General features: G+C 34.3%; 1 protein-coding gene across 1 annotated transcript; it reads left to right on the forward strand.

Annotated features, from left to right (window-relative positions):
- Nucleotides 1-6152: 6152 nt before the first annotated feature.
- On the forward strand, nt 6153-6764 carry LOC145007467 (uncharacterized). The gene has a single exon (XM_078966400.1). The coding sequence runs from the start codon at nt 6153-6155 to the stop codon at nt 6762-6764; it is 612 nt and encodes a 203-aa protein (XP_078822526.1).
- The last annotated feature ends 9364 nt before the right edge of the window (nt 6765-16128 follow it).

A 16128-nucleotide genomic window follows, 5' to 3' on the forward strand; every position in this document is an offset into this window, starting at 1 on the left:
TAGGCTTTAATGGGCCATAAAACCCATTCTTTTATACTAGTTGGGCCGTGAGCCATCCCAAAAGCCCAATGGGCCAAAATACATTTATTGGGCTTCACAAAATCAAGCAAAATCAAGAGTGGGCCAAACTAGTCCAACTTCATCCATCTTAAGCCCAAATTATCGGTCCAATGAAGAAAAGAAAAAGAAAAACAAAGGAAAAATGTGGATTGGTGGGAGTAAGACACCTAATAATTATTTAATGGGTATCCATGCAAGAGCGCATTTATCCATGCATCCATAACATCCTTATCTCTCTCTTCCCTCTTCTTCTCCTTGTCTTCGGCCGAGAACCCATCACACACACCCACACTCTTCCAAATTCTCTCAAACACTAACAAGAACACTCTTACATTTTCTCTCTAATTTTCGAGAATTTGAACATCTTCAAGAAGAGTTTCATCATAAAAAATCAAAATTTCTTGGTAAGTCCTACCACACTTAAGTTATATAACTTTAGTTTCATGCAATATCACTCATTCTAAGTAAGTTTTTGGTGATCATACTCCTAGAAACATACTAAGTTCGAGATCCACCCAAGAAAGCTTGCTATGGCCGAAAATAACATCAAACTCTTCCATTTCATTCTTCAAACCGAAAATAACAAGTGAAGGTGAGTTCATACCCCTCTATTTTTGGTTTTCACAAGTTTTATGGGGGAGAATACAAGTAAAATGTGTAGATCTATGTGTATGTGTATGTTATGTGTGATTTCATATGTTTATGTGGTATATTTGTGCCAAAAAGGAAAGAAATATCGAGATCTATAGCTCAAGAAGAAAATAAACGTGATCTAAGATATATTACATCAAACAAGTCAAGAAAAAATACCCTCTAAGGTTATATTAAACATATTACAACATAAAACTCATTTTTGGGCCATATTTGTCAAATAAACAAAAGCTGGCCTAAAGGTTGTCATTGACGGTTTTCATAGGGACCAAAAGGGTCAAAACAGTTAAAATAGATGTTTTTATAAGTATTATGCTATTCATAGGACTAGAAATGTAAATTGTGACCTAATGGGCCAAATTTTTTGGCTTTTCGGCCCATAGGCCCAAAATTGCGAAAAAATATGTTTTAAGCGATTGAAATGGTAAATTTCTCAAAATAGTGGGTAAAAGGGTAAATAAATCTATTTCAGGGGTTAAAATGATCATTTTTGCTAAAAAGGATAAAAAATGTAAAGTTTTTGGATTTTCGGTAAAAATTGTAAAACTTGCGAAAAGTTTGGACTTTAAATGAAAATCATTTACAAAAGGGGGCTGTAACTTCCAAAGACTAAATTTTAGGCTAAAAACATTATTTAAATAAGTCTATGGGCTGAAAATGTCAAGAAATTAGTTTAAGGGTCTAGAATATCATTTTTTTTAATAAAAAGGGACTAAGATTGTCATTTTTATTAAAGAAAGGCTGAATAGGTCAAACCAATATTTTTTAGTCAATTATTTTATTACTAAGATATTTGGGTCAAAAATACCATGTTATAACTTATGAAAATAGAATGAAGAATATACATATATTTTCAAATATCGTTATAAACAATCGACAAGCTTCGTGCCTTTGCAATTTAACAATTGTTCAATCAAACTTCCAACAATTATACTATACATAAAAAAAGTAAAATATTCAAATTGTTGGGCTTGAAATATTCTAATCATACTTATTGGGCCTTCGTGACCCATTAACATGACTTTTGGGCCTACCAATAATAATAAATGTTTATTGGGCCTCCTATGACCCAATTACATGCTTAAGGGACCCTCAATGGCTTTTACGTGCTATTGGGTCTTAGTGGCCCATTAGCGTTGCTAGTAAGGTCCAAGTAAATCATATGCGAAATGGGCCTACGTGTTCTTCGTATACTCGACAACCTTATATAACAAACGCGATTAGTAGGACCTCGTGGTCTTCTTCTCCTCATCTGTTAGGCTTATCGACTATTCAAGTAAACAAAAATCAGATCGTTAATTAAGGTTAATCAAATTCATTTGGATTAAGTGAGTAATAACGGGCGACACCAATAAGTATCGGTCGTAGTCTGTAGTTATAATCAAGGTCTCCTGGAGGGAGAGCGAGAGTTTGTATATAGATCTATACGGGGGTGACTCCTCCACACCTCAACTGTTCGCTACAGTTAGACTCGGCCAATCTAGGGTGACAAAATCTTAAGATCAATTCTGGCGTTCACTAGAATGCCAAGACAGACGACCTAGTCATTATCATGCATGGTTATAACGACTCACATAAATAAATCCAATGCTATCTAAGGAATCAAGGGAGTTCAAAATCATTCATTGTGACGGTCTAACAATCCGAATTAATTATATTATATTATCGGAAAACATCGGGTTTTTCGAGGAAATCAACACCATTCACTTGTATTTTCAATAGCTATAATGCAAAACTTCTCATTTATACACATTTTGAAATCATTCATGCATAAACCTATGGATCTTCACACTTTAGTATAAAAAATTGTCTATTGAAAATATCGGATTTTATGGGTTTTACAAACTGCACAAAACGTTTTCATAAAACTCAGTTGAATCAAGTATGATCATTAACATTTTCGGATCGTTATGACTGCCTTTTCAACTTTAATTTTAGAGAGCTTATCTTATATTGAAATGAATAAGTAAAAATATATAAATTCATGAATTTTTAACCACTTTCTATATTGATATTTGAAAAAAAAAAAAAAAAAAAACTATAACATTTGCATCACATGCACATTTTTTGGAAAAATGTCTTTTTTCTTTGAATATCAATATGGAAAAATGTAAAAAATGATTTATCAAATATTTTTAGAATTTTTTTTTTAGAATGAAGGTAAATTGTAAACTTGAAATTGAAAAATGACTCTATTGATTTTTAGAAAAGTTAGCGAGCCTATTTGAATTTCTCTCTCTCTCTCTCTCTCTCTCTCTCTATATATATATATATATATATATATATATATATATATATATATATATATATATATATATATATATATATATATATATATATATATATATATATATATATATATTTGAGTTGGATCCATTCACATCGCTAACTTTTTATCATCATTAAAATCACTTCTTCAACCCTATTTTTAAAGTTTATATTATATCGAAAAAGATAAGTAATAATATCTAAATTTATCATTTCTAACATTTTCCATATTGATGCTTGAACAAAATTTCATAAAATATGCATCATATGCATATCTTTTGGATTTTTTTTGTTCTTATTTTTATCTAAAAATAACTAAAAGTATAAAAATTCATCAATTTTTAACCTCTATCCATACTAATATTTTATTTATTTATTTATTTATTTTGCATATAACATAAATTGTGCACCATACACACGTAAATCGAAAAATGTTTGTTTTGATTTTTTTCAACAAATAAACTTTTATAATGTTTTAATTTATTAAATTGTTTTTTATTTCTACATTAATATGCACATACATACGTATGCATATATGTATAGTTTAATACGTGTATATGTGCATATAGTGCACAATTTATGTAAAAAAATTGTTTTTTCGAATTCCAATATTTAAAGACGTTAATAAATCATGAATTTATATATTTTAAGTAATTTTTTTTGTTACAAGATAAGATTTAAAAGATGATTAAAAGTTAATATTCATTTAAGGTTGTGCATATATGCACACTTTTTATCATTTTTTCTGATATTTTGTAGAAATATGTTTTACTTGGCTAAGAGGTTGCTATAGAATGTGATTCGTTGTATTTCTTTGTTCAAAAAGTTTAGTTTTTTTAAGTGATATGTGTATATGGTGGAATTTTTTCGTAAACTTTTTTTTTTTTCGAACATATATACAGAAATCAGTTAAACATGATTAACTTACATATTTTTCGATATGTATTTTTTTTTTTTATAAATTCAAAATAAACTCTAAACTAAAGTTTGTAAAAATGATGAAATAATAATAAAAAAACTTTGTGATTCAAATAGTCTCTCTCTCTCTCTCTCTATATATATATATATATATATATATATATATATATATATATATATATATATATATATATATATATATATATATATATATATATATATATATATATATATATATATATATATATATATATATATAGGTTGGATCGAATAGGATCATTAACATTTTAGTATCATTATAATTGCTTTTTCAACTTTCATTTTAGAGAGTTTATCTATCGCAATAAATAAATAAAAATTTATAAATTCATCAAATTTTAACAACTTTAAATGTCGGTATTTTAAAAAAAAAAATTATAACATTGGCGTCACATGCACTTTATTTGAAAAAAAACGTTTTTTCTTCGAATATCAATATGGAAAAATGGTGAAAAATGATTCATCCTATATTTTCAAATATTTTTTTCGAATGAAGATAAACTGTAAAATTAAGGTTGAAAAAATAATTCTATTGATTTTTTAAAAAGTTAGTGAGTCTCTGTCCTTTTATATATATATATATATATATATATATATATATATATATATATATATATATATATATATATATATATATATATATATTCGGTAAGAATTTTTTTTTTGTAGATGGTTAGAAGTTTTTTTTCTACATATTTTTTTGATGAACAAAATAAATGAATCATTAGATGATTCATTTGTAAGATGATTCACAAGAAAAAATTCTCAAAAAAACATCTTTATGATTTAGTTTTACGTAATTAAGAAAAAATTAATTTTTATGATAATTTTAGTGAATAACAACAAAATCATTGTATAAATAAATCATCGAAATGTTTTTTTGAGAATTTTTTCTTGTGAATCATCTTACAAATGACTAATGATTCATTTTGTTTATTTGGGAAAAAAATATGTAGAAAAAAAACTTCTGACCTTCTTACCAAAAATTTCTTTTTATTTGATCTTGACTCTCTCTCTGTCTGTCTGTCTCTCTCTCTCTCTCTCTCTCTCTATATATATATATATATATATATATATATATATATATATATATATATATATATATATATATATATATATATATTAGTTTAAGATTTATTTGAATCCTTAGTGGGTGCGTTGATATGCAAACATTTGTATACGAAACCATGCTTTTTATGAGCCATTTTGTTATCCGGAAATAAAATAAGATATTAATTTATTAGTATTTAAATACGTTTGCTCATAAAAGGTTGCTTTCAAAAGGAAGATAAAATCCATTAGAGAGTCAGGTGTGGGCAACGGGCAACCCACGTTATCTAATTTGACACGGTAATAATGGCGCCATAACTGATGAAACACCGCTCAACCTGTGGGCAACGGGCAACCCACGTTATCTGATTTGGCACGGTAATAATAGCGCCATAACGAGTGAAACACCGCTCAACCTAGCCGTTATTAGGTGTTACCTTACTATATGTTATCACTACAACCGGCGTTGCAAACGGTCACAATTTCGACCATTTTCTCAAACGGTAACTTATTAAAAAAAATACACTATAAATACATACAACTTATATCATTTTTAAATACAAAAAACATTAATTTGTCTCAACTACATAATTCTTTCAATATTTCAAACCCAAAATATGAATCGTTTTGATCCGGCTCATCTGTACAACGATAGTAACGACAAAGATGATTTGTACGTGAGTATGATGTACCGGTATTATAAAGACAACCTACTACGGCCAAATCCAGCTCCACTACTCATGCGATGTGCGACGTTAAATAGAGATCGTGAGGAAGAACATAGACGACTAGTTAACAATTAGTTTGCCGAAAATTGTGTCTACCAACCAAGCGTTTTCAAAAGAAGATTCCGTTTGTGAAAAAATGTCTTTGAAATGATAGTCAATGCTATAGAAGAAAGGTATCGTTTGTTTCAACTTTTATAAATTATAAAATGTTTATTTTAGATAAAATAAATATAATTTTTACATGTTTAATATTTATTTAGGTATTGTTTGTTTCAATTTTTATAATTTACAAAATCTCACTTTTAGATAAAATAAATACAATTTTTACATATTTAATATTTATTTAGGTATGAATTTTTCCAAATGAGATATGATGCTAGAGGCAAACGAGATTTCACAGGGTTGTAAAAATGTGTTGCTACAATAAAACTTATGGCAATGGGGGAGTTGCCAGATTCTGTTGACGATTATATGAGAATATCTGAGAGGACCGCACGAGAAAGTTTGTATTTATTGGCAAGAGGTGTTGTTGAAACCTTCAATAACCAATACTTGCGCAAACCTTCGCTGCATAATATGCAACAAGTATATGCGGCGCATGAAGAAAGACATGGTTTTCCGGGTATGCTTGGGAGCATTGACTGCACATACTGGATATTGAGAAATTACCCCGTGGCGTGGAAAGGCCAGTATTCGAGCGATCATCATGGAGCGCCTTCGTTGGTCATAGAGACTGTTGCTTCACAAGATTTATGGATTTGGCATGCCTTATTCGGGGTTGCGGGTTCTAACAACGACGTTAATGTTTTCGATCAATCACCAATATTTAACGATCTTTTGTCAGGAAAAGCCCCGAATGCTCCATTCATAATGAATGCAAACGAATATAAGTTTGGGTATTACCTTACAGACGGAATATATCCACAATATTTCACGTTTGTGAAGGCGTTTCGACACCCAATAGATCCAAGGAACAAATATTTCAAGAGACAACAAGAAGGAACACGTAAGGACGTTGAACGTGCTTTTGGGGTTTTGAAATCAAAATGACACATAGTTGAACATGCAGCGAGACCTTATGAGTTAGATACGCTACGATATATCATGTATGCATGTATCATAATGCATAATATGGTTGTCGAAGATAAATGACATAATATTGCAACATATTCGCCTACGAAGCCAAGACATGTGCAATTTCGACCAGCGACATGGAATATTTACATAGAGTGGTTGATATTCAAGATTAGCGAAAACACAAGCAATTTCGTGAAGACTTTGTGGATTACATCTTTTTTGGTTACAAAAATGAAGATGAATAGTTTTAGGCCAAAAAAAGTAGGTATTATCATTTTTTTAAAATTTTTTTTAAATGTTTTTGTGTTTTGTTGTAATTTTTTTAATGTTGTTTTTAATTTAAGTTTTATTAAAATTTTATATTTACTTTTCAAATATAAATAAATAAAAAAAACAGTGGTTCGGGATGTTCTCTTTGATGCTTGTCGGCATGCTGCTATATCTGTGAAGAAAGAAACGCCAGTGAACTTTTTGACGGTCCCGCAGGATGGCAGGTCCACACTTAGATTGGCTGACATTTTGGTATTTGGATGAATAGGAGGGAAGCATGTGTGCGTGGATCTTACTGGTGTATCTCCTCTCGTTGGTTTAGGGAGCGGAGGTTTCGCAGCTGGACATGCCGCTTTGAAAGCCGTTGCGTGAAAAGTGGTAAAGCACGACAATGCATGTAGAGAAAATCAACATGTGTTTGTTCCTTTTACATTCGATACATTTGGTTTTCTCGCACTAGAGGCGGTGGAGCTCATTAACAGAGTCCAACGGGTCATGCATTCTAATGTCATATCTCCTAGATCCACAAATGTTGTTTTCAAAAGAATTGGTTTTGCCATCCAAAAAGGGCTAGCGGCGCAGCTTGTTGCCCGTTTGCCTTCAATCGATATATATTGAATTCAATTTGATTGTGAAATCAATTATCGCAAAAATAAAATAATAAATGCATATTTTTATTTTAAATATAGAAAAAAAAACATCAAAAAAAAAAAAAAAAAAAATTGGTGTTATCACATGTTATTAGATGTTGTTTATTTTCAGCTTGGGTGTTATAACACTCATCTATCAGTAGGATGCTGACATGACACCTTTTGGGTATAGTAACATGTAATAACATATTTTCCACACCTAATAGTTTTAGTGTTAGAGGAGTTGTGTGATATTCCTGTATGTATTCTAATCGATTTTTGTAAATTTGTCACAAGCTACTTGACGAAAGCACTCTCAACGGTTTCCAAAAATAAATCGTAGATTCATAGCTGTAATTAATGCATGCATTTGGAAATTAAAACAAATGATTCAGTTTATATCTTGAAGTGATTAAATTTACTTGGAATAAGAGAAGTAATTAATGGAGATATTGATCAAGAGTCATTTAGAAGCAAAAACCTTTCAAAATTTACAAGCTATTGCAAAAAATAATAGTATATCTTTTAGTCCACAGAAAACATAATAATATTGAAAACGAATAATTAGATGTATTTGTAATTCCATTAATTCTAAGCCATTGAAAGTGAGGGACACATTGATTAAAATCTATAGGGACTACCCACGTGAGTGATGCCCATAACAAAATACAATTTGTTTTCCCAAATATTAAAATATGAAAAAACATCGATATTTTGATGCTTTTGTTCCCAAAATGCCCTTTCTAATTTTTCCTAACGTAGAATATATAAAAAACAAAACAATACAAAATAAGCCCCCAATCTTCATTATTGTTTGTCAGGCCTACCAATTTTAGAAACTTATTTTATTATAATTTTTGGTAACTTCATGAAAAATATGTTTGCAAAATATAGTTCATAACCATTTATTGTTTTTAATTTAGTGTTTTTGGCACCAACCCCCCCCCCCCCCCCCCCCCCCCCCCCCAAACTTTCACTTTTGTGTTTAAATGGTCACTCAAGTTCATTTTTGAATTCATAAACTATGAAAGTCTAAAATAACCTTTTAAGTAGACCAATGTGTAATTTATAAACCGATTACCCTGCTGTCGTGTTGGAAATGTAGCAAGATGGACAATAATTATTGATGTGGACTAATTACTCATCTCTATAAAACCCAGTAACGGTTTGAAGAGATCAACCCTACAAATTTGTTCCCTTTTACGCTCCAAGCCTTTTACCCCTTCAAATAACTATGTCGAGTTCAAGCCCGTCTTGTTCCATCGAACTAGAGCTCTTATCTCCAAACAAAATCTGAAAATGCATTAACCTAGTATAAGAGAAACTATGTGAGTCATAGTACGGGTCAATTTCTTTTGATCCTTCTTGAATGTCGATTATAATCTATGCCTTTTCCTTTTTTATTTCATAACTACATTAGTACAATCGATTTGAGCATACCCTAGTTGTGTAAAACCTTAATTATACGAAACCCTAATTGCCTGAAAAAGGAAATTGAAGGGATTATTTGGTTTTAGTTGTGAAGTGTATTCATTTGATGTTTTTTAATGAAACGATCATCACCAAAATCATGATGTAGCGTCAAGTATTAATTTTGATTACTATCTTTGGCAAGATCAAGATTTTTTTAGCATATGTAACATTTGTGAATACATTTTATAGTAAATTTGTGTTTGGTAATATTACTCGTTGCATACATTTGCTACAATGTGTTTGTTATGATTTGGATCTGTTGGGCTTAGAAGATTGCATCTTTTGGGCTCGTTTGTTTATAATTCTTTGTATTACGGTTTGGGCTTGTCCAACCGTGTGTCTTTTATGCTTTGTATATAAGCTTATGCTTGCATGCATATTAGGTCAAGGTTTTTGAGAGATCTGAGTATACGAGATTTTCCAGACGACTAAAGGTTTCTTTGATCATACTTGTAACCTTCCAATCCTCTACAGTTGATGTTCTTAATCGAGCTCTTCTGAGGATTTTGTTTTAATCATTCAACACGTTTGATTCAATCTTGTCTTGTTCTTTTATTGTGTTCATATCGTTATTGTTTAGTTACTTGTTCAAGATCTAATCGATCTTTATAGATTAAAGGTTTGTTTAATCTCAACAATTGGTATCAGAGCAGGAGGCTGTGTAATTGATACACATCTTTTCTGTGAAAAAGATTTTCATTAGGGTTTTTCCGCAATCATTAATATTTATTGAGCCGTCATCTTTATTGACGTATCTTGATATTTATTATTTTGCCCTAATCCGCTTTATTACAAGTCTGATCTTTGAACAGGTTTTTACGATCATAATGGACGCGACACAATCAAACGTTATCAATATTTCAAACAGCATTGGTTCAACGACAAGGATTCCGATCTTATACACCAACGATTATGAAGTATGGGCACATCATTTCGAAGACTACGTTATTGGGTCGGAGGAAAATGGGTATTTGATTTGGGAAGCCATCACCAACGGACCGTTTTCTCATTCTGCAACGTCCAGAGTCATTAAAACTCAAAAAGAATACAATGATCTGCTTAAGGACGTGAAAGACATTGCACAAGATGAAAAAGACAAGTTCCAATGCAATATCAAAGCACTAAGATTGATCCGATTCGCCCTTCAGTCTGATACATTCAGATTGGTTAGCTCATGCACGACGGTGAAGGATGTTTGGGACAGACTTCGTGAACTGTACTCTACAGACGAAGATCTCGAACATTCTATACAAACTCTGCTTCTATCTGAGTTCGGTGAATTCAGACAAGGGGCTGAAGAATCTGTGACCCAGACGTTCGATCGCTTCAATCATCTTCTCAGCAAGATGATCAAACATGATATCGAAAGGAAGCTCATCGAACAGAAGGTTACATTCCTGAATGGTCTAAAGTCTGAGTGGAGGGCAGTAGTTTCCACAGTTAAAGCCCATGAGCAATTTAAATCATACTCTTTGGCGAAACTGGTGGGAATTCTCAAGTCTCAAGAGAAAAACGTTGTGCAAGAGAAAAATGTCGTTTCTGGTCTCGGTTCGTTGGCTCTCTTGTCAAAAAGTAAAGCTGTCATGGAGGATGAAGATCTCAGCCTGGAAGAATATGATCTCACATCAGAAGATTATGCCTTGATGGTATCCAATCCCAAAAGGTTCATAAAGAAGAAATTTCCCAGCAACAAAAACCGAAACTGGCAGGGAAGTTACAGCTCTGAAAAGGTAGTTAATGAACCGAAAGTTGAGGAGCACAAGAAGGAACCGAAGGTTGACGGCGACTCTGGAGTGAGCTGTTTCTACTGTGGTGGGAAAAATCATTATGCTAAGGACTGTGTCCTCAAGAAAATGGCTGAGAAAGATGATGGACACAATGAGGAAGCTGTGTTGCAGAAAAGGCTAGATGAGTTGAGAAAGAAGAAGTCCGCTGCTAACCCGACTAGTAATGCTTTTATTGTGCAGGGTTCTGTTCCAGGTGGTGAGTTCGGTAGCACGGAAGTTTGGTCTACTGACTCAGAAGATGAGGAAGTGAGGCAGCCTACTCATGGAAAGGCGTTCGTGTCTAAGGAAGAAGGCAGTGGTGGTAAATGCCTTATGGTTTCTGACGTATCTCAATTGAGGGGATACAACACCGATGGAGGTCATGATGGACAGAATGCAAAGGAGGACATGTGCTTCACAGCCAAACCACTCAGCCAGCAGTTCAATGAGCTGGATGAACTGATAAAGAAGGTACAATCTGTTTTTATTTCATGCAAAGTACCATCATCCTCTTATGAGAAAGAACTAAAAAGTGTCAATTCAAGAATATCTCATCTAGATAGTAGCTTAACTCAAACTCGGGTCACAAATTCTAACCTAACTGATCAATTGAGCAGGGCTGCGTCGAAGAGTGAGGAGCGGAGAATGTGGATAGAGTTAAAGGAATCGGAATTAGTCAGAGTTAAAGATGAAAACATTTATTTGCAAAGAGACAATTTGAAATTGTTAAAACAACGAAATGTTTTTTGTTTAATTGCTAAACGTCTGTATTCTAATATTACTCAGCTCCACTTGGATTGTGAAATAGGCCAAAGAATTCACCGCATGATTTTGCCCTTCCTGGAATTTAAGGAAGATGAAATCGATGCCGAAGCATATAACTGTGAAAGTGTGATATCATCTGATAACATAAATCCCACCTACATGTATGGACTGGACAAAATTGAGTCCTTCATTAAATCTAAAGACCACAAGCTCATGCTTAAAAATCTTTTGGATGAAAATGACAGACTTAAACTGAGGACCGAAACCATGCAAAAATTTGACTCTTTAAACACCAAAGTAAGCTCAGAAAACAAAATTGATGTTGAAAATGCATCTGAGCTTGATGAGGATGACAATATGAGTGAAATTTCTGTAGAGGACACGGTTGACTGCTCAGAATTTATTAAAACCGAGCCAGAAAATCACAAGAATCTTATTTCTGAAAATTCGGTAGAGTTCGCTCGGTTGTCCCATCAAAAATCCCCAAAATTAGTTGAGAAAGCTGTTGTGTATCAAAAGGTCAGGACTACTCCAAATCAAGTATACAAGGTAACAGGAGTAACTGAACATCAAACAGCCGAACTTGCAGCCATTGTAGACAAAGACAATGCTGATGGCTGTGATGAATACTTCTGGGAAGCTCCTATTGATAATGCAGACGAAACCATTGGTTTATCTGAACGAACTTCATGGAAGAGCAAAGGAAGATATATACCCGAACCTTTGAATAAGCCAAACAACTTCAGTGAGCCGAGCACTAGTGGTACAAAAGATACTCCTCAGAAGGATGTTCACTCACCAACAGAAACCATTCCTTCGGCTTCTTCAGCTCAAAGTAATTCCACCGCAGTTCAAATGGAACCAATCAAGGGGTCAGTAAAAACAAAAGCAAATGTTCATCATCATCCATCTCAGATGCGGAACAGGAAGATAGAAAGGAACATCAGATATCGGAAGAACCTTTCGGAAAGGAAACAATTTTGGCGTTCCCAGAATGCATACTTCACTCATCAAGACAAGAATCTAAAGTATGAAGACATTCCTGAAGAAAAGCTTGAAAGTCCCAAAAACCGAAAGCCGAGGTTCGGTTCACAAAAGGACAAAAACCGAAAGCCGAGGTTCGGTTCACTAAAGGACAACAACCGAAAGCAGAAGTTCGGTTCTAAAAAGGATATCAACCAGAACCAAAGGTTCTGTTCCAAAAGTGGCTCGAACCAAACACAAAGGTTCGGTTCTGAAGACAAAAGAGTTCAAAACTCTAAGGTCGGTTCCTCCAATGATCAAAAACAAAAGGGTCACCTAAAGTCTCCTTCTAAGTCTGATTCTTTTCATTCTTCCAATTCTTCTTCATCCTCAGTTTCATATCAATCTCGTTCTAAATCTCATTCATCAACTGAGCAAAAGTGGAAGCAGAAAGTCGATAAATCCACATCAAAGACTGAATCTAACTCAACTAATCTTAACAAAATAAAAGTGTATACCATTAAAAGGAAAGATAAAACAACTCTCGTAAAAAGAACTTATCTTGTTGATATCTCTCTCAATGCTCCTGTTTCCATGCAAAGCTCACGTGGACCCAAGAAACTTTGGGTTCCTAAATCTCTCTAAATTTTGCAGGTTATAAGTGACGAGCAGTTTGATGAAGAATGGTACATTGATAGTGGCTGCTCACGTCACATGACAGGAAGGAAAGAAGAGCTTAGGGAGTACAGATCGCTTGCAAATGGTGGCAATGTCAAGTTTGGAAACAATTCTTTCGGCACCATAAAGGGATACGGGATGATAACCAATGGGGACTTCTCTATAAGGAAAGTGGCTTATGTGGAAGGACTCCAACACAACCTCATTAGTGTATCTCAACTGGTTGGAGGTACAGGTCTCAAAGTCTCATTCGATGATGAAGGTTCAGAGATTATAGAGAAAAAGTCAAATAAAATAATTCTCAAGTCAGAGCGAAAGGGTGAAATGTTTCCCTTAAACATGAAACCCATCAAAGGAAACCCAACTGTATGCTTATTGTCAAAAGCGCAATCCGATGAAAGCTGGTTGTGGCACCGAAGATTATCTCATCTTAACTTCAAAGATATCAATCGTCTTGTTACAGGAGGTCATGTAAGGGGCCTTCCATTACTCAAGTTCGACAGGGATCATCTATGTGCTGCATGCGAAATGGGAAAGCAGAGTCGTCAAAGTCATCCATCCATTATCAACACAAAAGTTGTTGAACCACTCGAATTAATTCATATTGATTTGTGTGGTCCTTCATCTATCGAAAGCATCGGTGGTAGCAAGTATATTCTTGTTATCGTTGATGACTTTTCTCGATTTACATGGGTGTTCTTTCTAAAGCTCAAATCTGAAGCGACTCAAAAGCTGAAAACGTTTATTACGCAAATTGAAGTACAGCTCAAAAAGGTTGTTCGCAACATCCGAAGTGACAATGGTCTCGAATTCAAGAACAGGGAGTTTGAAGAGTTTCTTGCAGAGAAGGGAATTAGTCATAATTTCTCAGCTCCCTACACACCACAACAGAACGGAATAGTCGAAAGACGAAACCGATCCTTGTGTGAAGCTGCCCGAACTATGCTAAGTTTCGCTTCTTTACCTCTTTATTTTTGGGCTGATGCTATTTGTGCTGCTTGTTTTACACAGAATAGGTCATATCTCAACAAAAGGTTCGCACTCACCCCATATGAGATATTGAACAACAGGAAGCCAAATGTGAAATTTTTCCATGTGTTCGGCTCAAGGTGTTTCATCTTCAATTCCAAAGAACACCGCAACAAGTTTGATGTCAAAGCCGACGAAGGAATTTTCCTGGGTTACTCTCTCACATCCAAGGCATACAGGGTCCTAAATAAGCGTTCAAGAAAAATTGAAGAGACGTATTATGTGACCTTTGACGACAACTATGTCAAGAAGCTACAGGCTAAAGAAAATATCACAGGGGAAATCTTTTCTCCAAATGGCATGACTACAGTCTCGGTTGCTAATCTATTCGAGACATTTCTGGAGCTCTTTGACGAACCAGAGAATGCTTCACTTTCTGAAGCTGGTGCAGCAGATAACAAAGTTGATCACATGGAGCAGATTGTTGAAGAAGCTGCAAGGAGAATGTATGAAGAAGAATCAATCTGTAACGACTCTCCTTCCAACGAAGCTCAAATCGAGGGGGAGCCAAGTGCTCAAGTCGAGGGGGAGCCATGCACACAAGTCGAGGGGGAGCCACATGCTCAAGTCCAGGGGGAGTCAAATTCCACAACTTCAACCGAAGAGGTCTCAACACCAGCGAGCTCAGGTCCACTAGAATCACACGAACCTCATATCTTCCAAAGTACACCAACTGAGGTAGAACATGACGATGTGACACTCGGTTATGATAGCCAATCTGAACTAGAAGAAATAATCAATGCCGACTTAGACCCAACCGTTGATCCAAATTACCCTCCTCTTATCAAATGGACCAGAGATCATCCTGTCTCTCAGGTAGTTGGGGATGTATCTGAAAAGGTTCTGACCCGATCACAACTGAAGGCAAAACAGACTTCCTTATTTTCAAAGGTAGAGTTTTGCATGTTCAATTCATTCGTATCAAAAGTTGAACCAAAGACAGTTAACACTGCTCTCGACCACTCTGATTGGGTTCAAGCAATGCAAGACGAGTTGAACGAATTTGAAAGAAACAAAGTCTGGCGCCTAATTCCAACTCCTCCAGATGCTTCGGTTGTTGGTCTCAAATGGGTCTTTAGGAACAAAATGGACAAGGAAGGTAATGTTATACGGAACAAGGCTCGTTTGGTGGTCAAGGGATATTGTCAAGAGGAAGGGATAGACTACGAAGAGACTTTCGCTCCAGTAGCTCGGCTAGAATCTGTTAGAATATTCCTAGCTTATGCTGCTCACAAGAACTTTGAAGTTTTCCAAATGGACGTCAAGTGTGCATTTCTCAATGGAGAACTTGAAGAGACGGTGTACGTAGAGCAACCTCCTGGATTCGTGAATGAAAAGCATCCAAATCATTGCTATATTCTGGATAAAGCTGTGTACGGCCTTAAACAAGCTCCGAGAGCCTGGTATGAAACGCTTACAAAATTTTTAAAGATGTCTAAATTTAAACAAGGTTCGGTTGACCCAACCTTCTTTCGCAAAAAGGAAGGTAACCACCTTATGATAGTTCAAATTTATGTCGATGATATCATCTTTGGCTCCACAAATCCAAGCTTAACGGCTGAATTTAGAAAGCTGATGGAGACTAAGTTTGAAATGAGCTCAATGGGTCCTATTAACTTTTTCCTTGGTTTAAACATAAGACAGGGACCCGAAGGCATCTTTATTAATCAGGAAGCTTACACGAAGACTCTCCTAGCAAAGTTCGGTATGATGGGAGACTCAAAAGTCAAAGTCCCAATGGCATTCGGCACTAAGCTTACCCCA

The sequence above is a fragment of the Lactuca saligna genome, chromosome 7 (genome assembly GCF_052625555.1).
Source record: "Lactuca saligna cultivar CGN05327 chromosome 7, ASM5262555v1, whole genome shotgun sequence".
Taxonomy (NCBI): Eukaryota; Viridiplantae; Streptophyta; class Magnoliopsida; order Asterales; family Asteraceae; genus Lactuca; species Lactuca saligna.